Raw genomic sequence first — 24681 nt, forward strand, 5'->3', positions numbered from 1 at the left:
CATGCCTGTTCAAAGAAGGGAAGGAAAAGAGGTATCAGGGTAAAGAGCTGCTGGAATAGGAAGGCCAGCCCTAAAAGAAAAAGGGGGTGACCATGGCAGCAGCTATTGTAAAGTGAACATGGTTAAGTCCTACTCCCCTGGCAGTCCCATTTCTGGAGCATATGGTTTGGGGAAGTTTGGGTTGGGTTGGGGGAAGTGTGGTAGAAATGGATACCATGACAGAAGGTTGAAAGCAGAAATCAGGAAACAAAAAGGTGATGTGATCTGTGAGTAGGTGAAAGCAGCAAAGATATTTTAAATGTTCACAGCCAAAGCGATTCTAATCTAGTCTCCTTCATCATGTTTACAGTTTTGATCGTGAGTGTGTATGGAAAGCTGAAGGTTAAGAAAGTCAATCCAACCCATATAATGGAGCCCACTGAGCACCCATAAAACCATAACAGGTTTATACTGTGGCATTTAATTGTAACTATTTATAATAAAGGAAAATAATATAAACCAAAAGATTCTTACCTTTGCAATGTCTCCAATGATTGGTGTGGAAAGGGAATCTCAAGTCCTCCAATCACTTTTACCCCTTCAAAACCCCTGAGCCAAATCATTACCAGATTGGTGAGGAAAGGGAATCCCAAGTCCTCCAATCATCTTTTGCCCTTTCAAAACCCCTGGGCTAGGTCACTGCCAGCAAGCCCATCACACTTTCATCTCCAGTGTCCCCCACAAAGAGAGGCAAGATGGTGGCAAAACCCTTTAAAGCTGCTTATAATACTTACGAGTGGCACAAGCACTTCTGGAAGTCTAGTTAGTCCTAGCTTTTTTTAAGCCTCTTACATCTTTAGCTCTAATCAAGCACCTAATGTCATCCTCTTTGTCACAATGCTGTGTAGTCAACAGTTCTTCCCTTTCTACTCTCCCTACCAGGCCTCAAAGTACCTGTGTTTCTGGTGTCTTATCTTCAGGAACCCTAACCCTTTCCCTGCCCCTAGATAGCAAGGAGATAAAAGATGTCGCCTAATTTTAGGTGGGCAAAACAGTGGTATAAATACTAGTTATAAACTGATTTCATGAGCATGCAAATGCAATTAGACCTATGCACCCACATTTAAACAAGGAGGTGATTAACCAGCTCTACCATAAAGCTGTAGAGCAGTGCACAGGTAAACAGACTGGCTTGTGCAGTAGGATGCAAAGCAGTGTAGGAAGGCAGCTGGAGTGCCATCAAAACAGGATACCGTATAAAAATGCCCGCACACACTTCCCTGGGCAGTGACTTACTGCACAGATTTACTTTTCATTTTTTCTTTTTTTAACAGGAGTCCAGCATAAGCAGTACCTTGCCAGTTATGTAGATGTAGGTCTTCTAACTATGAAGTAACTGAGACAAATTGGAAATTAACTATCCATCTGTAGAAAGCTCTCATTTGGAAAAAAGACACCCTCCACCTCATCCCCAAACCCTGAAGAGTTTCTGTCATTAGTTTCCCCAAGCTGCTCTTCAAATATAACCATCCCATTCCTGCAAATTGACTTCTAGCAAAGAAAATAATAAAGTAACATGAAGATTAATCCAAACATCCTCTCTTTCCCAGGTTAGCTGTGCCTAGGGTGTCTTTAAAACTTTGCACCCTCTCCCAAGATGTTCATTTCTACTTCTGTTATGTTGGGGTGGGTATGAGTCTCTTGCCTTCACAGTATTTTTTAAAGTTAAGTACAAGGAGCTCTTGGACTAGCTTAGGAGGCTTTGAGGTTTCTAAAATCTTCCTCATACTATTTTGAATGATAGGGGTATTTTGGAGAGGAGGAATTGTGTTTTGTGGGAAGAGGTTGTTATAAAGGGAATTTTATATTTGGATGTGGGCACTTCAGAATAAATGTTATGAAAGCAACTGGTAAGCAGTGATAGTCTTAAGTCATAGAAATATAGAAAAGCCATGCAAATATTTTTGAAGTAACAGCTGGGATCCTATGACCCCAGCTGACTTCCTGCCCTTTCGGCGGGGGGCTGGACTCGATGATCTTCCAAGGTCCCTTCCAGACCTAATGTCTATGAAATCTATGAAACTGCCTTACATAATTGGCCTTCTGCAATGTACTTTATGTATTTCCTTGGATTGGTGGCAACTTCTCCTTTTCTATTCCATGAAACAGCCTTCTTCATTTAGTTATTATTATGACAAATGCCTCAATGCAGTAGTGCTAAACATGTGAGCTGCAGGCTGGATTTGACCCCTAAAGCAATTGGATCTGGCCGTGGCACAGGGGAACAACAGCAAGCAGCTCTACCCAACACAACCCCTTTCCTATATTGTGCCATGCCACATATTCTCCCCACAGCTATCCCACTTTGACATTGGCAGTAACCTGGCTTCCCTCATCCCACTAGATGAGATAGTCAGGTGACCTGTGGTGTAGCCAGGTTACAAGCAACCCATTCTAAGGGGTTGAGCACCACTGTCTTATAGCAGGATTTGGCAATTTCTTTCAGACAGAAGCTGGAGGTTGCAGATAATCCATGGCTGCAAGCCAGCTGTCTAAACTCACTCTTGTGGAAAATACCTGACCTATTAGCGAAGGAACCATAGGCAGAGTAGCACAGCTGGCTCCACATCTAAGAGAAGTACCGCAGAGGAGACGGGTGGCATGGCACAGCTTCCTGCTACCAATCCCCCATGCCAGATTTGGCCTCTCTGGGCAGGATCAGACCTCTTTACAAGCTGGAACTGGCCCACAGGCTGTAGACTGCCAACCCCTGCCGGACTGTTAGGGCTACAGTTAGGAGCAGAGGGATTGGCAACATGCCACCCCTATTTGTTTGGCTATACAAGAGCCACCCACTCTGGAGTCTTCTTGCTCTTTCTCCCCATTTCTTCTCTCTTTAAAATAGGAAACCAGGAGGCAAGCAGTGGGCCATAATGCACAGTTGGGGAAAAAGAGGTCTTATACTGTATGATAATAGAGAGAGGAAATTGCATGCACATAAATCTGCAAAGGAGCAGTACAGGAAAAAACAATCATGCTTCTCTTAATTGCAGTATCTCTGCTACTTTTCCAATGCTCTATAACTCTGTACTACTTGCAAATAGGCTTTGGGCATAAAAAATCACAATGTAACCCTTGGGAGTAATTTATCATGACTTGTTTTCCTTTATATAGAAACAGTGTGCATCTAGGGGATGGAGCACAGGAGTTGGGAGCCAGTATTCCTGGATTCCTTTTCTGATCATTTTGATCTCCCCAAAGGCAGGTGTAGATGGTCATTACCATCTGGAAATCAGTGTTCCCTCTCTACCAAAAGTGATTCACTTGTTAGGGAGCATGCTAAACCCCAGAAAAGGCTACAGTAAATTAAACCTTACTCAGGAGCAAGAAGGGAATCCAAGGAGAATTTTGTGTCTGTCTGTCTGTGTTTCTTCCTAGAATAGCCCTATATGATAAAACAAGCAAAAAAGGTACACACACAGCTCTGCAGAGTAAGTTATAATGGTTTAGTCATATGAATCCAAATCCTACACAGTCTTTTGATTCATTTTAAATTAGTTTTCCAAATGCGAAGGAAAAAAATGGTGTTATCCATCTGTTTACCATATGTGGTGTGTGGAGAATTACATACTTTTTACTGAAAATACTTCAGAAGATTGTGAGTAAATCCACACGTTTTAATGGCTTTTCGATATTGAAAGTGCTATTCATTTTGCTGTGTGATTGCTTTAATGGGACACTTATACATAATTGAACACCTGACATTGTTCTCCCTTTCTCTTTTCTTTCCAGAACAAATTATGACATCAACATCAAAAGGAATTTTTCGGCCATTTTTAATTATCCTCATTGTCCTGGGTTGTTTCATGGCATTTCTGCTTATTTACATCAAACCAACAAACAGCTGGATCTCTGGTCCTATAGAGTCTGCCAGCTCAGTTTTGAAAATGAAAAGCTTCTTTTCTCCAAAAAATGATAATTTTAATGAAACTACTATATTGATCTGGGTTTGGCCCTTTGGTCAGACATTTGACCTTGCATCCTGTCAAACAATGTTCAACATCCATGGGTGCCATCTGACTATTGACCGCTCATTATATAACAGATCCCATGCCGTTCTCATTCACCACAGAGACATCAGCTGGGATCTGACTAATTTACCTCAGCAAACTAGACCACCATTCCAGAAATGGATCTGGATGAACTTAGAGTCTCCAACTCACACTCCACAAAAGAGCGGCATTGAACACCTTTTCAACTTGACCCTGACTTACCGACGTGATTCAGATATTCAGGTGCCTTATGGCTTCATGATGGTTAGTACAACTCCATTTACATTTGAAGTCCCAAGCAAAGAGAAGCTGGTCTGTTGGGTTGTAAGTAACTGGAACCCTGAGCATGCTCGAGTCAAGTATTATAATGAGCTTAGCAAATACATTGAAATCCATACCTATGGGCAAGCATTTGGAGACTATGTGAATGATAAAAACTTGATTCCAACTATCTCCACTTGTAAATTTTACCTTTCCTTTGAAAACTCAATCCACAAAGATTACATTACGGAAAAACTGTACAATGCTTTTCTTGCTGGGTCTGTACCAGTCGTACTGGGTCCGTCCCGAGAAAACTATGAGAATTATATTCCAGCAAACGCTTTCATACACGTGGAAGATTTTCTTTCCCCCAGAGAGCTAGCAGAGTATCTGCTGATGCTTGACAAAAATAACAAACTGTATCTTAGCTACTTTAACTGGAGGAAGGACTTCTCAGTGCATCTTCCCAGGTTCTGGGAATCACATGCATGCCTTGCTTGTGACCATGTAAAAAGACACCAGGAGTACAAGTCTGTTGGTAACTTAGAAAAATGGTTTTGGAATTAAACTTTGATCCCCTTTGTGCACTTTTTGGAAGAAGCTGACCGAATCATCAGTCTACGCATACATGGAGGGGCTGGAGAAGAGAACTTTCTGTGTTCTATGTCACAGTTTATCAACTATCTTCTCTTGGATAACTTATTTATATTTGTCAGAGACTTTAAAAGCTCAGCATCAGCAGTCATTAAAACTCAGTTTTAAATTACAATGTATATAGCTAATTATGTGCACTGAAGAATAATTTATTGTTTACTATAATTTTTAAAAAAGGTTTTTCACACTTTCTGTAGAATATCTGTCCCAGTCCTAACACATGAAGTAGTGATTTTTTAACATTGTGTTTTTACATTAGATTAGAATAGCTGTTTAACTTGTTTGGACAATGAAGACACAAATCTTGAAATAGAGAATTTTAATGAAATAAGCTAATGGTTTTGTTTGAAAATTGTGTAATGTTTCAAAAGACAGTGATGTTTGTTATGTTTTAAACTCTAAACTTTAAATTCTAAGAACACTGTAAAATTGAACGCATGGTGTTATTCAAGGAGTAGGAGCTGACTTCATAGGAGCTACGAATTTAGAAATGTAGCTTTAAAAATGCTTACAGTATAAGAGAGCCTCTGGTTTCTAAACAGGAAGATGTCAGTCTCCTAAAGTTAACATATCTTGAAAGTATATTTATCTTCTTTACATGAAGTATTGAAGTGCTAAGGAAAATCAAGCTCATCCAAGGTGCAAAGCACATGCTTAGATTTAATTTAAGCAAGTGCTTAAATCCAGTTGGGATTTTTGTTGTGTTTACTTGAATCAGGGCAGCAACAGGTGATGTTATTTCAGTAACAGTTAAATTACACGTGCTTGATCACTTTCATCTTTATAACTAGAGCTCTGCTAATAATTTTTTATTTAGATGATTTACTAATGTTTATATATTTGGGAATTATTCATCCAGCTCTATAAAGGCTTCTTACAAGTTTCATTGAACTTTAATCATACATGGGGTACATGTTGAGGTAGGTGAATAATGACAACAAATATTACCTGAACATTTTTATTAGAAAAAATGATGGAATTCATTGAATAAATGTTAGAGTGATATTAATCAGCCAGCTCTACTGATCATATAGGCTCAGTTATTTATTTTCTCCTTTAAAATTATGTAATATGACAGATGGAAACAAAAGTATTAATTGGAGCAATAGATATCAAGTTTTGAATATAAGCATTATATTTCATAAATATTATGTTTTTCTGATAGAAAATACTCAAATATAATTTTGTCATTATCATTTTAAATGTGCCTGTTAATATGTGAATCATCTGGGTTCATGATCCTTTGACCTTCAGCAGCTAAGATTTAAAACCTGAGTACTATACAGAGTCATATATGTGGTATTGGTTTAATAATGCATATTTCATGGCTATGAGATGGACTACATAATTTTAAATGGCAAAATATGCTTACTACACACATTTTCCACTAACTTGCAGGCAGGTCTTAGCACCAAGTCTTTTTTATTTTGGAATTACCTAAATTATATTTGAATTTATGAATTTTTGAATATATATTTTTAAAGCTGCAAAAAGGAGCAGAGGAACTTAAAAGGAATTGCCTATTGAAAGAAAAATGTTTTTAAATGAACATTCTGAAAGGCAAGATTCTCAGTTGGTGTAAATTAGCATATTTACATTGACAGTTACCAGCCGAATATCTTGTGCAAACTGCTCAGACCCATGCATTTAATTTACTAAGCTAAGGCAAGTGCATACAGAAATCTTGCAGTATGCCCAAAAGAATGAAAGATTCCCTTTATGTCTGTTTTAACCTAAAGTATTTCCAGCCATTAATGAAAGGTACAAAAAGAGGACAAATGTAGAAAAGGAAGACAGTACAAATATTTGCACTGGCTAAAGTTCTACTTGAATAATATTTAAGTCCTGTCCAAAAAAAGTGCTTAAGCATATGCCTAGCTTTAAGCATGTGTACATTCCATGAGCAGAAAGAGACAATTAGTCTTAAGTCAGACAGAAGGCAGGGTAGAGATGCACCTTATAGACTAACTGAATCGACACACATAGCTTTTTTGTACTGGAGCTCACTTCATCAGATTCACTGGAGATCATTTGATGAAGTGGGCTCTTGCTCACAAAAGCTTATACATCTATGATCCAGTTACTCTATAAGGTACCTTTCTACCCTGTCTCTTTAAGTTCTTTGTTAAGGTTAAATCTGTGGCAGCTACTGATTTTTACAATAAACATTTGGTGAATGACAAGTTGATTTCTCAAGTAGCTCTTTGTAATTCAGGCTAGAACCCAAACACTGAATGGTGTAAAAACATTGCAATTATGCTTCTAACATAGAAAACTGAAATGAAAAGGCCCTAGAAATAGGGACCAGAACTGATCTTCTGAATAACATTTCAAGAGCTGCTTTTATGGTTCAGATATGTATTTATACTGTATTTATTCCTGAGTCTTAAAAAGCTTACTTACAAGACACTGTGAGTCACTAACTCACCAGCACTGTAGTATGAAATAAAAAATGAGAGTTCATCCTAATCATCAATCTAATGGAATTAAATTCAATCTTGAAATACAATTGTTATCTAAAAAGAGAACCCATGCACATGTAAAACTTTGGGATGATATTCATATTGTGTACAAATGATGACATTTCAAGGTAATATCGGAGATGCTTTTCATGACTTCTGTTTTCAGGAGAGGTATAAAATTCATGACTGTTTAAAATACCAAATTCCTTTGAAGTAATTTTTGTGACCTTATGTGAGTCTCAGCACTGACCTCAAGAGGAGATGGTTCAACCCCTTTGGTGAACTGTACAAACTGTTTAATCCTATTCACCCATTTTAGCTAATTGAAGCTGTGTTACTTGAAGCTTGAAGTTGCTAATTGAAGTTGTTAAAAAACCTTGGATCAAATCAAAGTCAGTCAATCAGTTCCCGGGCTTCAAGATTCAACTACTCTGTACTTGTACTCATACTAATAGCAAGCAACAAGAAAACGGATATGAGAAGGTTTACAGCTTGTTGCTACAGAAACAATATGAAACCAATCCAGAAAAGCATTTAAGTGTACACTTAATTTTAGGTACATGAATGGTGGTGTTGCATCAGGCTCAGTGAGATTATTTACAGGTTTAAAGTTAAAAATTCAGGAGAGCTGTTTGCCTGCAGTTCTATCTTGTGCATATTTTCACACAATCCTGAAGGTTCAGACTCAAGGAATAATAAATAAATAGGAAAGAAACTAAGTGAGCTACTAATTATAAACAAATCTTTAAAACACAGTGCCACTATCCTAACAGATTTCTGGAAAGTTATGCCAAGACATGAGCAAGACAGCTAAACCTATCATGAGCCTGGCATCTCTGAACTTAGCAATTGTGAAGCTGAAGTCTTTCTGTCCAGAGGACGACATTTGAGCATAACTTGCATAAACTTAAGGACCTACAAACTTTATACACGTCCAGGCCAAGTACAGACAGTCAAAAAACCCAAGGCTGAATTGTTTCAATCTTCACAGGTTAGTCTAAGCTGCATATATTGAACCAATAAGCAAGTAAACAGACATTCACTTTTGATTCTAGAAATGCAGCCACGTGCATGCAGTGGCCCAGGCCAGAAGCCGGGCGGGCACTGTTTCAGTGCAAGCGTTCAGTCATCTTTTATTTTCCAGTCTGGCATTATTTAACTTTATACTGGATGTGTCTATTAAATCAAATGAATAAATTCCAGTGCAATTCATGGCAGACTTTCTTGCTCCTGGGCGCCATATTTACATGTGCGCCTGGAACAGCAACACATTGAGCCAAGTTGCCCCGAGTTGCCAGCAGAGGACCTGGGGATCAGCCTGCCAGCTGGGGGCTGCTCTGACCCAGCTCAATGTGCTGCAGAGGGGCTGGCTAGGGCATGAGGGTGCTTCAGTACAATGCTAGCTGGCAGGCAGGCCCCACAGTGAAGCACCCTCATGCCCCCGCCAGCCCCATCAATGTCTACATGTGTGTTGCAGCACATTAGATAACACTGCCATGGGCTAATACTTGTGTTGACACCTACAAAAGTGTCATTTATTAGCTTCCTGCAGCCTAATAGGGCCACACATGTAGATACTGAGACTACTGCAGAACTAATTAGTGTATTCCCACAGTAAACATCTTGTGTAAGTGCACCTGTTTCTTCAGCAGTCAATGCAATATAGTTTAATGACATCTTTTACAAACCATGGTTTTCAAACACATGCTTGCATAACTTACTCATTTCTTTGTAATGACTTTTTTGGACATTAGTAGACTTATCATCATACCCTGAACAATCAGCACATTTGCCTTCATCCTTGTAGAAAATAGGATCCTTCCTCCCAAAAAACTTAATCATGGAATGCATTCTCAGTGCATTCATTGTGAACAGCCACCACATCTTTCTAAAACAGTCTTTTTCTTTCATTTCCCAGTCATTCAATAGCATTGCAGTTCATATTTCATATGAGATTTCCTTTTCTTAAAGATCCCTCGTTGCCATGTCTTTGAATACCCTTTTGCCACCTGAGATGGTTGTAATGAACAAGAAACTTGCATGTGGCATGCTGAATTTAAGATAGCTAAAGCCAGGGATTTTTTTTCAAACAGAGAAGAAGAATATTGTGTTGATGGAGATGAATGCAGATTAAGTGTATAATGAATGAAGAAAGTATATAGAATGTGTAGTGTTGGTTAACTCATAGTAAAGTTAGTCCATGTTTCTGTATATTCATATTAGTCTCTAAAAATGGAAACACAAGATGTGTAATTCTCTTCCATCTCTTCCCTTACCTGAAAAAGTTGGTTCCTGTGTGAAAGGCAGAATGAGACAGAAGCAGCACTAGCATTTTTGGCTCCCTGGGCAGAAGAACAGGGGTCAGAGCAGGCTCAGGTTTGGGTGCTAGAGAGCAGGGAATACTGAGCTGCTGTTTCCTATGGTACATGTTGCCCATGCATTGGTAGGGGGTGCACATGGGTGCATGTGCACCCCCTGAGATTGGTTGCCACCAAAGCTGCTGGTGGCACCTGTGGGTGGTTGCCATTCGCAGCCTCCCCACCCTTGCCACCAACACTGCCAGTGGTGTATGTGGGCAATCACTGATTGCTGCTGGCTGCTGCTGCTGGCGACGTCTGTGGATGGTCACCAGCTGGTGCTCGCTACCCCTCCTTCCCCCACAACCAACACTGCTGCAGCTGCCTGTGGAAGCTCCCCACTCCCCACTGCCATGTCCCCACCACCGCCATTGCTGCCGCCTGCAGGCAGTCGCCATGCTCCCCCAGCCTCGGGAGGCACGCAACGTTCATGTCCTCATGAGCTGCCATTCTCATTCCCCTGGTACATCAGTGCCCAGGGCTCCTGCCCCACACACCCTGCCTTACATATGCTACTGGAATGAGAAGGATCAATTAAGGTACTAACATTGTTGCTGACTATGAACTCATATTGCTGATATTGTCATTATGTTATTTCTTTCATTGAATTACAAGACATTAATATTGGGAAGCAACCCCTTAACTGATCATTCTACATTTATGACAGAATTGGCCCTTATTCTGATCTGACTTTAAAAATGTTGGCTTTCCTGAGTTAACCTGATTCAAGGCTCTATTCAGCAAAGTACTCCAGATCCTATTCAACAAAGAGTACAATCATAGTCCTGTTGCCATCAGACTCAGTCAGGGGATTTAAAACGTTAAATGCTTTAATGAATTGGGGCCTCTAATGTGCTGAACTAAATTCAGCATTCACATGCTTAAAGGTAAAAGTGAAAGTTAAGCATGCACACAAGTGCTTTTCTGGGTCATAGAGCATTGTAAGAGAAGAATCAAGATGGATGCTTTTGTCAGACTCCAGTTTTTTAGTCAATATTAAAACTGATGGTTCTGGCTGTCCATTCACTAGCATGATATGAAATGGTAATAGCTAAGAGATCTCATAGGTTTCAAAGACTGCAGCTCTTTCAGCCTTTCACTCCTTACTCAAGCAAAACTCTAATCAGAATCAATATGAAATTTGCCAAGTTTAGGAACGCAGGATTGGACCCTCTAGTTGTCTGATGGTTACATTTCTGCTTTAGCATTTTCTGTGTGTTTAAAAATGGGAACAAATAACTCTAATGCTAATTTGTGATTTTGCCCTTAGAAAGGGCACGCATGATTGTTAGACATATTCCTGAGAGCTAAAATAAAAATGCCGATCAATGAATTAAGTAAACATGTACAGTGTTGGTTTGAACTCTTGGCGTAATGCATGTTATAATGCTGTAATTTCATAGGGATCATTGGAACCTCATTAGAGATATTACATCACAGCTTCCATGTTGGAAATATTTAATTACTTTATTGGTAAGTTGGGAACCTCATGTTTATGTCACTGTGTTCTCTGTACAATTATCTCAAGCCAAAATTCTCTGTAGAAGGGGCATCCAGGACATCGGAAATGTAGAACAGAGCTTTTCACCTCTAGGCTACCAGTTTAAATTAAGGTGAAATTGGTACTGTCAGCTGTTTGGCATGATATGGTGATCTCAGTCCAGTTCCTAGTAGATTGATGGCTCTGTCACAAAAACCTTCACACAATTAGCACCATCTGTAGTTGTAACCAGGAAGCCAAGGACTGAACAGAAACTCATCTGGCCTCTCATCCTACAGGTTCCCCCCCCCAGATTAGAGCTCAGATGCATTGACAGGACGATGCAAGAAGCTAGCTTTGCTGCTGCCTATGCAGTGCCTGGTTTATGGCTGAACCAAGGACTTCAGGACTGTACTAGCATTTAAAGTTCTGTACCGATCAAATAAAGACCCATACTTAGTGGAATTCTTTATTTGGTATATTATGAATCTATGAATTATGTAAGTAAATAAATAGTAATAATAGCATTTATTTGCTGTATACAGCTGGTCAAAATATTTACTTGCTGCTGTTTATTTGAATCCAGTCCAATGGAAAATGGGCCAGGTTGAAATCCTGATTCCCTGTTTTAATAGAGCCAGGATTTCACCTCTTGGACTTGGACTCATGGCCGTGCATAATACCAGAATTTTAAGGATATGTGGCTAGCCAACTTTCACATCTGAAGTTAACATAGAGTCCTTAGGGATTTGTGAGACGATTGCCAACCAACCACTCTAACAGCAAAGCAAGTATTGAAGAATATGATTTATAGTTCTTTGATGGAGGATGAAACTCAACAACATGTTTTACATTGCTGAATGAATAAATTACCCAAGAATACATAATTTCCTCTAATGCTATATTTTGTTGCACAAAAATTCCATGCAAGCTGGGAAAGAATATATGGAAATATTAACTCCTTTGGTGTAATGTACTATTTTAAAAGACACTGAGGGTAATGAAGGGAGATGTTTCCTGTCTAACAAAAGTCTTAATGTGCCAAATTGTTCTGGTGAATGAGCAGAAGGGTTCGAACATTTTTAATAGCATTTGCAAAACCTTGTACTAACGCACTGTATTTTTGCACTATTTTGTAAAAAAAAAAAAAAAGGAGAAGAAAAAAATCTAAAAAACTGAAACAGATCCCAAATGTACAGTTTGTAAACTAATATTTTTCTGATATAAGGATACAAAAACAGCATCGCATTGTGTTTCTGACTGTTTTAATGTAAACTGTGAAAACATGATGTACTATTGTGACATAGCCCCCTGAGGGCCATTCCTAATGCACAGATTAGTCATTGGATTTTTTTTAATCAGAAATCAGAAATCACTTTTATACTTTTTTAGACTATTTTTCAACATTTACAACACAGCTGTTATTTTATACCAACCATCAAGTCTCCTTTGAAATATTATTTTAGCAGTTGGACAGGTGTTTTAAATAGGCTAGAAGTTTAAAAGTGTGAGAGAGGTACATCTAACATTTTCCCTTAGCAAGCTAAAGCTAGTATACAGCTATGCTATATTCTTGTCTAATAGATGATGTTATTTCTTTACCATCATGCAACTGGTAAGGATAAAATACTTAGGAAAAAATGTTGATAATTTTGAGTTAAATTCTCCCTTCCATTTTAATGGTAGCTTAGAGAACTCAGTACTGTGTAACATAGCTGAACATCCCTCTCATTCAGCAACTCATGTGACACATAGATTCATAGACATTAGGGCTGGAAGGGACCTTGAAGATCATCAAGTCCACCTCCCTGCCCCAGGGGCAGGAAGTCAGCTAGGGTCAAAGGGTCCCAGCAAAATAAACATCCAAACATCACAGGCCTGACTTCCAAAAAATCATTGACAAGGATTGTGAGAAACAGCTAACAATTTCCTGTGAAAGTTTAAGCTCTGACCTTGCATTGGGACATATGAGCATGGGAATTTACACCCATGTGGTACCAATGAAGACAGTCAAGCTCAGTAGTGATGTATTTGCAAACCCTGATTGGGACAAGACTCCATTTCTTGTGTATTTGTGTCCAATATTGAATGGGAATTGAGTTGGGTCCTTGTTTTGTGATCCCAGATAATTGTATTCTTTAGACATTCCTGCTTGTATATAGACACACATGCAAGAATGGTAATAACTGAGCTAAGGTAAATTTCAATAAAAATGTAAATTTCTAGATGCAGGCACATTATAAAAAGCCCTGGCAGACAGAAAGCTTTGTAAAAATTCTATTGTTTTTAGTAATTACTAATTGAAGTACTTTCATTTTCCTCAGAGAACTAGATATTTCATGGTTGGGATTTTATCAGATTATATCACTTTGTTCCCTGTAGTCTGTAGCATCATACTGAAATGGCTATACAAAATGTGGAGATTTAACCACTATGGGTTTGTCAGTATTTTTTTAAATTTGCTGTTGTTATTAAAATTTCTTCTGATGATCTGTAATTATGTTTGTAATTTTATACACAGTTGGACTGCAGATCTACTGTGTAAAAGTACAGACAACTGTAACCGTTTCTAGGACTTCATCATCTACGTGAAATCAGTCTCTTGGAACCTTGTTTCCTACATGGATAATAAGCAGCTCAATGACTCCTATTTATTTAGCATTGGAATTCTCCCCAAAGGATAAACACTAGATTATGTAAATAATAGTGCTCTATACATGCCTAACAAATTATTGTAATAGGTATATTTAAAATAAAAGAAAACATGCTAAATGTACAACAATCAATAAGTACTTTGTATGTCTATTTTCACATACCTTTTCTTCTTCTCATACCTTTTCTTTTTCCTCCAAAGATCTAATCTAAAATTCATTTGAAATCAATGGGAGTTTTCCACTGACTCCAGTGGACTTGGGATCAGGCCCCATAACCACAAGACTTTGAGCAGACTTTTCAAAAGCACTCAACATTGGGTTAAACATGGACTGGCGTCAGTGGAACAAGGCTAGTGTAGGACTGAGTGCTTTTGAACATTTTGAACAGCTATTATTTAAAAAGTAAATGTACGTGTCAGTAGTAGTGAGTGGCCCATTCACAGAGGATGCAAGCCTGACAACTGTCAAGTGTGAAGTCTGGCACAATACCTATTGGGAGTTTTGGTCTTAACACCCAAGGTTCAGTTCTTCTTTGTAGTCAAGGTGGTCCCATCACATAAACTCTAGGCTGCTATCAGGCATTTTTTTTCTTCTTAAAGGAGGTCTAGATATGCTTAAAGAAGACCTAAACCTACAGTGGTCATGTCTACACGTGCACTTTAATCTGCATTAGTCTATTTTAATGCACATTGAAGTGCCACTAAAAAAACAGAGCTATTTAGTTAATGCACAGTAAAGTAAGCTAATGCATACTATGCATCACTTAAAAACTGCTCTCTAGTTAATGCACATTAAGACAAGCTAAAGTTAATTTTCTTAGTACCTCACAATGGAGATACTAGATTGAATGTGTACTTAGGAAAAAAATCTGTATTTGTATGCTACCACATACAAACCTGGTACAACTTCACAGATTTTCAGCCAAACCAGCACGGTATGGCCATCATGAAAAAAATAGTGAGTGTGGAGAGCTCACATCTGGGCATGTTTGAGCTGAGACCCTACTATTTCTTCAAAGAACTTACAGGAATGTGGTTAAGGGATGGTGGGGGGCACTTTTGCCATCCATTCACAAGCCAGTCACAGGTTGTAGGTGCTTACACTGGCCTTTGCAAAACCCCTGCTCTGAAATTAAAACCTACTCAGGCATCAGTGTGATATCTTGCTGCTACTGCTGCACAGCTTCCACTTCTGTAGTTGATCTGCATGTCTAGGATTTGGGGCATCTGACCTATTCTTGGGCTTGTAAAGTAATTGTTTCCTTTGGAAACAAACAGTTTGGAGGAGTTTTCACCTTCCTCATAGAACTGTGGAGGCACAACTTAGCTTAATAGAAATAAAAGAGAGCTTTAAAGAAGCTAGAAGGAAGAGAGAAATATTACTTCACTATAGTTTGCAGTTCATGTACAGGCAGATAAAAGCTAATAGACTAGGTAAGAGACCCCAACTGTCATTGTAAAAGAAGGATACACCTGAAAGCCTCCTTGCCAAGATCCACCTTGGAGCCTTCTACCTACCTTATGGTGCATGAAAAGATTCACAAGTGATCTGAGTCCTAAGAGCAGGCACTTATATACAGGTAGCCATTCTATTTTCAGGCATATAACCTTGCATATGTAGACAATTATATGAATGCAAACCTGGACATGAGTCCTAGCATGAAATGGTGGTAGTTGTGGGCCACCTTCTCAGGTTTTAGCTCCAGTAGTTGAGTGGTTAGGGCACTCACCTAGAAAGCCAGGAACTCAGCTTCTAGCTTTCCATTTTACCCAGAAGGGGCTTTAATCTACATCTTTCTGATTTCCTGGCATGGCACTTTAGCCTCCATTCCACGTGTCAGGCATTATCCAGGCCCTTCTCTGGTGCTTGTTTTGAAGCTGAGCCACCGTCCCTGACATTAAATATAGCCATTGGGAAAAAAGAAATGCGCAAGTGAAATATTTTTAATTCACTGTAAACAAAGCACCTGGGTAGAACTCAGGTCCCTTCTCTTCTGGACTCGTAGCCATCTAAGAGCATCAAACCCTTTACCTTGTTCTTGTCCTTCTGATCCCACTTATCTCTTTCTTGTGACCAGGGTTGAATTACATTTAGATACTTGGTGGGATCTGCAGCATGGCAGCCAGAAGTTGCCGCTGCCACCTGGGCTGCTTAGAAAGGCATGGAGTGGGGATGGTTCTTGTCTCGTATGAAAAACTCTCATCTTTTATGGGGGGGCTCAGCCCCCCCACTCTTCCAAGCTCATTCATAATTCAAACCCTGCTTGTGTCTGCCCAGGAGCATGGCTTCAAAAGGAGCACTGGAAAAGATTTTAACTGATGTCTAACCTTGAAGCCTATGCTGGGAAATCAGAAAAATGCAGGCCCAAATCCCTTCTCAGCAAGGAATTTGTCAAAGTTCATTAGCTACAGAGCACTGAGACTGATTTCCTCTTTCTGTATACTAGTATTTACATTTGATTATATTTTACATCTGCATTTCTTCCCATAAGGACATGGTTGTTTCTTGTGTCCTGGAACAATTAGTTTTTTCTGAAGAAGATCATCCAGACTTGGGCCATGACACCCAAGAGGATCATCAGGAAGCATGATTGTTATGTCTTCTTGTCCTACAAGTGCACACTTAAATAGATTCAATTTCTCACAAGCTGTGAGATGTAAAATGGTGTCACCTCCCTAGGTGCCATAATGAATGGGAGTTTGTATACTCTATTTTTATATTGGATGCTAGCAATACATCTCCCTCGCACTGGTGTATTTGTTCCTGAATAGCCAGTTAGTCCAATGTTTGTTGGATTCACTTTTGGTTTTGATTTTAATTTTCCTTATTCATATTCTGGTAAGATCTTGACCCTGGGCTTCAGTGTCCAATTTAAATGGAAACCATTGCTCCTTGCACTTCTCTTAGCAAAAGACCATCCCACTGAACTTGCTTCATTCTACTATATCTATACAGAATTCTGAGGATTTTGTGTTTAGGATCTGCAGCACCTGCCAAAATGGTTCCTCTTGCTACCATTAAAAAAAAGCTTTCCAAATACAGCACAACATTTTGCCTGACACATTTGCTGTACGCTGGCCCTTTTGCCCTCTCTTCCTTTTTATTCTACCTGAAAATGGAAAATTCCACCCTGTGCGGTGGCTTCTTACGAGCAGGAAACTCCATGGTATGAAGTGGCTTTATTGGACCACGGTCTTTCATGCTGACTACATGAACAAGCCCTTTTGGTGCATTCAGCTCTGCAGCCTGGGTCTTCACAGTTTCTCCTGCCGTGCACATTTGGAAAGTCCTTTTCAGGGACAAATATCTCTTACTCAATAGACTTTCTTGTAATAGAGTGTCCGCAATGCGACAAATAATCTTATATCTAATCAGAGATTCTGTCAAGTTCCCAAAAGCCTTGAAACAAAATTATATTAACTAACAATTCAGTGGTAGATTGATTTGTTTGCATACTCCCTTTATACTTGCTTGACTTACTGTGTGGATAATCTACAGTCATTAAATTTATTTGATTGAGAGCTGTTAAAAATGAAGGATTAATACATTGCAATGTTGTTTCTATGTTATGAGGTTCAAAATTCCTTTTTTTCTGGCTGTATGTTTCCCTAAATTTTCTGTGACGCTTTTATTGCTATTTTTATTAAAATTGCTTTCAAGATCAAGCTTGAAATTTTCATTCTGTATTAAAAAAATTGTGTCCCTTCAACACTCTACAAAGAGTGGGAAAATTCTAAAATAATTTTAACAATTCCTCACGAAAACTTTCACTGTCTAAAAGACACTGCTTTTCAGCATATAATAAACACATGCATGAAAAAATAATCATTACTTCTTTCATAGATTCATAGATGTAAGGTTGAAGGGGACCTGAGCAGATCATCAAGTCTGATCCCCTGCCCTGGGCAGGAATGAATACTGAGCTCATATGCCCCCTAGTAAGTTTAAGCTCATATGACCCCAGCTAGGTAGTTATCAGGACTCCTTTTAAAAACCCCTAAGGTAGGAGCCAGCACTACTTCCCTTAGAAGCTGGTTCCAGACCCTGGCCGCCCTGACTGTGAAGTAGTGCCTCCTGATGTCTAGCCTGAACCTACTCTCAATCAACTTGTGGCCATTATTCCTTGTTACTCCGGGAGGTGCTCAGGGGAACAGGGTCTCACCCATTCCCCTGTGGTCCCCCCCCGGTAAGTTTATTGACAGCCACTAGATCCCCTCTCTGCCTTCTCTTGTGAAGGCTGAACAGGTCCAGGTCCTGTAGCCTCTCCTCATAGGGCCTGCCCTGCTGCCCCTGATCATGTGAGTAGCCTGCCTCTGGACCCTCTCAATGCTGGCCTCATCCCTCCTGAAGTGCAGCACCCAGAACTGGATGCAGTACTCCAACTGTGGCCTGACCAGTGTTTCATAGAGAGGGAGGATCACTTCCTTGGACCTAGTCATGATGCATCTGGGGATACATGACAAGGTGCGGTTAACCTTGCTGATTGCATCGTCACAGTGTCGGCCCATGTTCATTTAAGAATTGATAATGACTCCAAGAACTCTTTCTGCCACTGTGCTTTCAAGAAGGGAGTTCCCCAGCCTACAGGTATGCTGCTGGTTCTTTCTGCCCAACTTGTCAGTATTGAATTCCATCCCATATCTATACACCCCTGTAACCTGTCCAGGTCCAGTTCTATCCTGTCCCTCCCTTCTAGTGTGCCCACCTCTCCCCACATCTTAGTTTCATTCATGAATTTGAACAAAGTGTTTTTCACCCCCTTGTCCAAGTCGCTAATAAAGAAATTGAACAGTACAGGCCCAAGGACCGAGCCCTGGGGGACTCCACTGCTCACATCCCTCCACATGGAATATGATCCATCCACCACCACTCTCTGGGTGTGGCCCCCTAGCGAATTTGTGACCCATCTGCCTGTGTAGGCATCAGTGCCACAGTCACCTAGCTTTTTAATGAGAATGGGGTGTGAGACAGTGTCAAAGGCCTTCCTGAAGTTCAGAAAGACTATATCCACCGCGACACCTGCACCCAATGATTTTGTGACCTGATCATATAAGGCTATCAGGTTGGTCTGACAGGACCTGCCCTTAATGAACCCATGCTGGTTGCCCTTGAGCATCCTCCCCACTGCTGGTCCCTCACAGATGTGCTCCTGGATAATTTTCTCAAAGAGATTCCCCAGGACCAAAGTAAGACTAATGGGCCAATAGTTGCCTGGGTCCTCCCTCCTCCCTTTTTTGAAAATGTGGACCACATTGGCCTTCTTCCAGTCTTCTGGCACCTGGCCAGAGCATCATGAATGCTTGTAAAGCCATTCCAGGGGGCTCACGATGACCCTTGCCAATTCCCTTAGCACTCTAGGGTGGAGAGCATCTGGACCTGCTGATTTGAACATGTTCAGCCCCTCCAAGAGTTTCCTAACTCAGTCCTCCCTGACTCTAGGCCTGGCGGAGTCAGTCCTGAGTCCATCCTGAATCCCAGTGGGGGAGAAGTCCCAGTCCCAGTTCTTGTTTCTTTTCTAGGCCAGGGTCCTGCAATAGGGCTGGTCCATCCTATCCTGTGAAACCTGCAGCCTCAGGGGACCCTGCAGCAAAGGGGCCCCCCCAGCTGGCAAAGCTGCCGCCAGCTTCACATTGGGCCACTCACCACTCCGTCCCAACCTATACCACTGCCACTGCCAGCTTCATGTCCAGCTGCTCACCACACTCCCCCACCACTGCCACCACCAGCAGCTTCTTCACATCAGGGGACCCCAGAACTATTTCTTGCAGGGGGCCCCAAAAAATTGTGGGCCAGACTTGCCACTTACCATTCATTTTCTTTTAATTAAATACAATTTACCCTCAGATACCCTGAAATGAAATCAAAATATAATACATGGACAATCAAGTGTCTTTTAATTAGATATGAAATTATATCTATTCATCAGATGAATACATTGTAATGCAATTAACACAATGAATGCACCAGATAAAGCCACAGTGGTTGTTTTACCTTCAGTTCCACAATTCAAGAAGTACTTTGCTATACCAGTTTACTATATCATACCAAGCCCTGTATTGTGCAAATACGTGATGTATGACAGGTTGAGTAGGACTTTTTTTGTAAATTTAGCATACAACCTTTACATATCATAATGCTGTACCATAAAACCTGGAATCTACAATAAAACCCTTTTTTTGGAGGCCAAAGTAGAATCCCTAAACCTAGCCAACTACCATATTTCTTTAAACCAGTGCAGATAAACTTTCATATATATTCAACCAACCAGATGCTGATCGTAGGTAGTAGGGCTGTGTGAAATTTCACCGGTTGTTTCATTTTGACATTGTTTTGACTCATTTTGAGCTCAAAACAGTGAAATTGAAATGAAACAAAGGACTTCAAAACAGCCTTGAAACAAAACGAGAGCAGTCAAAATGTTTCGAAAGTTTTGAAGCATTTCAACTTTTGAAGCTCAAGCTGGGCTTGCCTGCAGTGAATCAGAAAGTAAAGAGAGGGAGGGGAAAGAGGGGGGATGAGGACAGAAGGAGTGCTCTCATATTGACTGTGTAGCTTGCCAGTGACTGCGATCCTTCCCTGAGGTTCCTTGCAATCCCAGTGCACTGGGGAAGGGATGGGAAAAACAGCATAAAAGGCAGCATTGTTTGAACTGGCCTGCTTTGTGCTTTGGGGTCTGACAGTTACTGAGCTATCTTCCAGCAGCCAGGAGCGTTAGATAACGAAGGCTGCTACTACCATTGATTTGAATGATTTCCTACTTGCTAGCCTAACAAGTGGGATTCCACAATATATTTGCTTTCTTCTAGATCCTTTTATTTTATTATTATATTCATTGATTTATTCTTTTCAATTTTATAATTATATTGGACATTACACTATAGAATTTATATAAGAAGGGAGATACATTTATATTTTATTTCTATACATTTATACCTTGTGGCATATTACATACATTGTAGAATTTATATAGGAACACAGCTACATTTATATATTTTTATAAAAACAAGACACTATGAAACACACCATGAGCCATGGTGGAAAGGCAGCTGGAAAGCTTTCAGGTAGGGAGGAAGAGGTGTAAGTTCCGCTCCCCCAACCCAAACTGGGACACAGCCTCTTTCCTGCAACCAACAGGGATGAGGTTGCCAGAAGCTGCAAGGAGAGGGGAGCAGGCCAGTGCATCCCCTCCAAGAGCACCAGCCATAACACCCCCACACACACACACACCATCACCACCACCATGAAAACAAGTAGCAGCACCGGCACCAGCATGACAGTCTCCTCCACCCCCATTTCATTTCCCATGCTGAGCTTTCCAGTGCCAGAATAAAAGCTGGAGCTGGAGCTGAGTGCCCTAGCAAGGGAAATTCTGGGGAATTAGAGGGAATCAACTGAGTTTGTGTACCCATCAAGTTTCCTTTAGAGCCAGGTCTCCTTCCCCAGAAGGCAATTCAGAGGAGGCTGAGGTAGAGGTTGTGGAGGTAACTGGCTCAGCTGAGTCCATTCCTCCTGTTGCTGTGCCTCTGCCTGCTGAGGAGGGGGAAACTGCAGCATCCATATGTGCACTTGCACCCCAGAAGCAAGTGGGTAGTGTGGTGTGGGATCATTTTGAGCTGGCAGATGATCCCACATAGCTATCTGCCTGCACTGCCAAGCCAAAACCAGCTAGGGCAAGGGAACAAAACACATGAGCACCACGGGGATACTGATGCTTCTCTGCAGGCACCACCCACTTGCTCTTGCTCTTCCTCACCTTGGCACCAGTGGGAGTGTGCCCAAAGGGAACCCCTCTCGCTCCAAAGCCCCCGTTCCCTCAAAGCAGAGGCAGGCCACCCTGGAACAATGGGGGAAAGGTGGACAGAAAGGGAGGCACGTTGAAATGCCAAGCAAAATCACCCAGAGCATTGGGGAGATGCTTGGTGTTGATAGCTAGCCCTTCTCCTTAGTTGAGCAGCCAGGGTTCAGGCAGCTCAAGGCCCAATCCCACCTACTTCAGCAGGATGGTGGTGCCCTCCCTGTATGAGGCATGCAGGGAGTATTTGAGGGAGGAGCTGTGCAAGGCAAGTCTGTAAGTGGCCTTACACTTCACCTTGGACATCTGGAGCAGCCGGGGTGGAGATCACACCTACCTCTCCCTCACAGGATACTGGTGTGACCAGTCAGGCTATCAGTGGGCTCTCCTTCAAGCTGAGGTGATGGATGAGTCCCACACAGCAACAGGGATCATAGAGGCCATGAACTTCTTGGTGCAGGGGTGGCTCATTGGGCAGGCCAAGCTCACCCACAAGTTCCTGGTCACCAACAATGGGGCCAATATGGTCAAGGCGGTCCGTGATGCCAGCTTCATTAGTATCCTCTGTATGGCACACAAGTTCCACCTTATAGTCAGGGACAACTTGGAGGGAGACAGGGCTGCCAGTGAGAGTGGCATCACAACCAGCTAGCTCATTTCAAAATGCAGGAAGATGGCAGGCTACTTCCACCAGAGTATCAAGTGGGGCAAGATGCTCCTGGACAAATAAGCAGACCTGAACATTCCACAGCACAAAATCATGCAGGATGTGGAAAACTGGTGGAACTCCACATACTTGATGCTCAAGATTCTGGTAGAGCAACAAAAGGTCATCTATGAGATGGCCTTGGTTGGGGAGATTTGGATTAGTACCCTCCTTAATAGAGCTGAGTGGGATACCCTCTCCCAGATCTTGGTGATCCTCAAGCCCTTCCTCCAAGCTACCAAAACCCTCAGCACTGGCGATGCCCTCCTTAACCAGGTGATCCCTGTAGTAAGGGAACTTCAGAGCCAAATGGATCAATGTTCCTGGCTGGGGCAAGCCGCTGTCACCAGCAGAGGTGGGGGGACACAGAAGAGGGAGAACGACTGTCCCATGCTAGCATGCCATCCACCAGCCAGTCTCCTTCTTCACCATAGGCACTGCCAATGTGGGCCAAGGGCATGCCTTCCATGGTGGGGTCCAGAGGCACCAGACCCCACCATCAGGCAGGTAGCAGTCATAGATTTCAGAGATTTCTAGGGTCAGAAGGGATCTATTAGATCATTGAGTCCAACCCCCTGCTCTGGGCAGGAAAGAGCACTGGAGTCAAGCTCACTGGAGTAAGCTCAGCCAGGTGCTTGTCTAATCTCCTTTTAAATACCTCCAAGGTAGGGGAAAGCACCACCTCCCTTGGAAACCCATTCCATATTTTGGAGACCCTCACAATAAAGAATTTTTTCCTGATGTCCAAATTATATCTGCTCTTGTTCAGTTTATGGTCATTGTTTCTACTAACCCCGAGGGGCACGCTGGTAAACAGAGTATCCTCTATTCCCTGCTGACCCCCTGTGATAACTTTGTAGACAGCCACGAGATCACCTCTCAGCCTTCTCTTGTGGAGTCTAAGGAGATTCAGATCCCTCAATCTATCTTCATAGGATCTTACCTGCAGGTCCTCAATCATATGAGTAGCCCTCCTCTGAACCCTTTCCAAGTTATCCACAACCCTCTTGAAGTGCAACACCCAAAACTGGATGCAGTACTCCAGTTGCAGCCTCACCAATGCTGCATAGAGGGGAAGTATCACCTCCCTAGACCTCCTCTTGATGCACCTATTAATGCAAGAAAGAGTGCAGTTAGCCTTTCACAGCCAGGCCTGTGAACTTCACTTCATCATCCTCCTAGGTAGTAGGTACAAAAACTCATGGAGTCAATATAGACATTGGATTTATGACACACTACAACCTGCTGGACATCTGACTCCCCACGTACCTCTCCACTTCTACCTATGCTGCTATATGGCAGAGGGTCAGACTCACTGATCTGTCTAGGTCCCTTCCGACTCATTTATTCTATGATTCTACCCCACTTCTTCCCTCACCCCAGCCTGCCCCTCACCCTCCATTTCCATTTTCACTTACTAGCTTTCTTGCCTGCATTGCATGCCAGCCTCTAGCTTCTTTACTCTTCCTTCTATCCAGGAAGAGCACACACGCCAACTGCAGGTGCTTCCTCAGCCTGACAAAGGGTTTTTCAACTGGAAGCTTGCTAAGATATATTTCTGTAACTATTCGGTTGGCCTGCTAAAACATACCACATTAGATTGACCCAAAGGAAAGGACCTTGTCTGCCAGTGCCATGTCCTTAAACCAACACCCCTAGCACCTGACCAGAAGCACGCAGGGCCCTGGTCACATCTAAGCCCCAGGGCTGGGGCTGGCAGGGAGAGTTCTCTGGCAGCTGCTGGAGAAGAAGCTGCTGCAGGAGGGGAAAGAAAGGCTCTGTGAGAGTTTGGCTGCCTGAGATGCTGCTGGTGCTACTGCTCACTAAGTTATTTTATTACCTGTTGTTATTTAAAGTGGTGGAGTAGGCTGAGTCTGTAGGGGAGGAGGAGACCTCATTGGGACACCCTACTGTGCAATGTAGAGGTGAGCACCAGTGAGGGCACGCCTTAACACATATACAGTATCACCCATGTCACAAGTTTTGTTAGCAGCTTGAGGTACAGTTTTCCAGAAACTCCTGCACCTACCTTGCTGAAACCTGGCAGGGCTTCATGGTCTCGGCAGGGCCTAGCATGGCTGCAGTTTTCACCCCATTGCACCTTAACACACACAGTGTCACCCATGTGACAAGTTTTGCTTGCCAGCAGCCTGAGATGCAGTTGCCCAGAAACCCCTACACTTATCCCCTTGAAAGCTAACAGGCTCCATGGCCTCAACAGGAGCTACTATGCCTGCAGTTTTCACCCTGCTGTGCCTTAACACACACACACATGAGTTTTGCT

General features: G+C 41.7%; 1 protein-coding gene across 1 annotated transcript; it reads left to right on the forward strand.

The window, feature by feature from the left end:
* The first annotated feature begins 3777 nt into the window (after positions 1–3777).
* Positions 3778–5058, forward strand: FUT9 (fucosyltransferase 9). The gene has a single exon (XM_019537772.1). The coding sequence runs from the start codon at positions 3780–3782 to the stop codon at positions 4857–4859; it is 1080 nt and encodes a 359-aa protein (XP_019393317.1). The 5' UTR covers positions 3778–3779; the 3' UTR covers positions 4860–5058.
* Positions 5059–24681: the final 19623 nt, after the last annotated feature.

This window comes from Crocodylus porosus, unplaced genomic scaffold (genome assembly GCF_001723895.1).
Source record: "Crocodylus porosus isolate Cpor-Errol unplaced genomic scaffold, CroPor_comp1, whole genome shotgun sequence".
Taxonomy (NCBI): domain Eukaryota; kingdom Metazoa; phylum Chordata; order Crocodylia; family Crocodylidae; genus Crocodylus; species Crocodylus porosus.

Bases quoted from the DNA above. Each gene is read 5' to 3' on its own strand.
- FUT9 (XM_019537772.1), top strand. From the start codon at position 3,780: ATGACATCAACATCAAAAGGAATTTTTCGGCCATTTTTAATTATCCTC.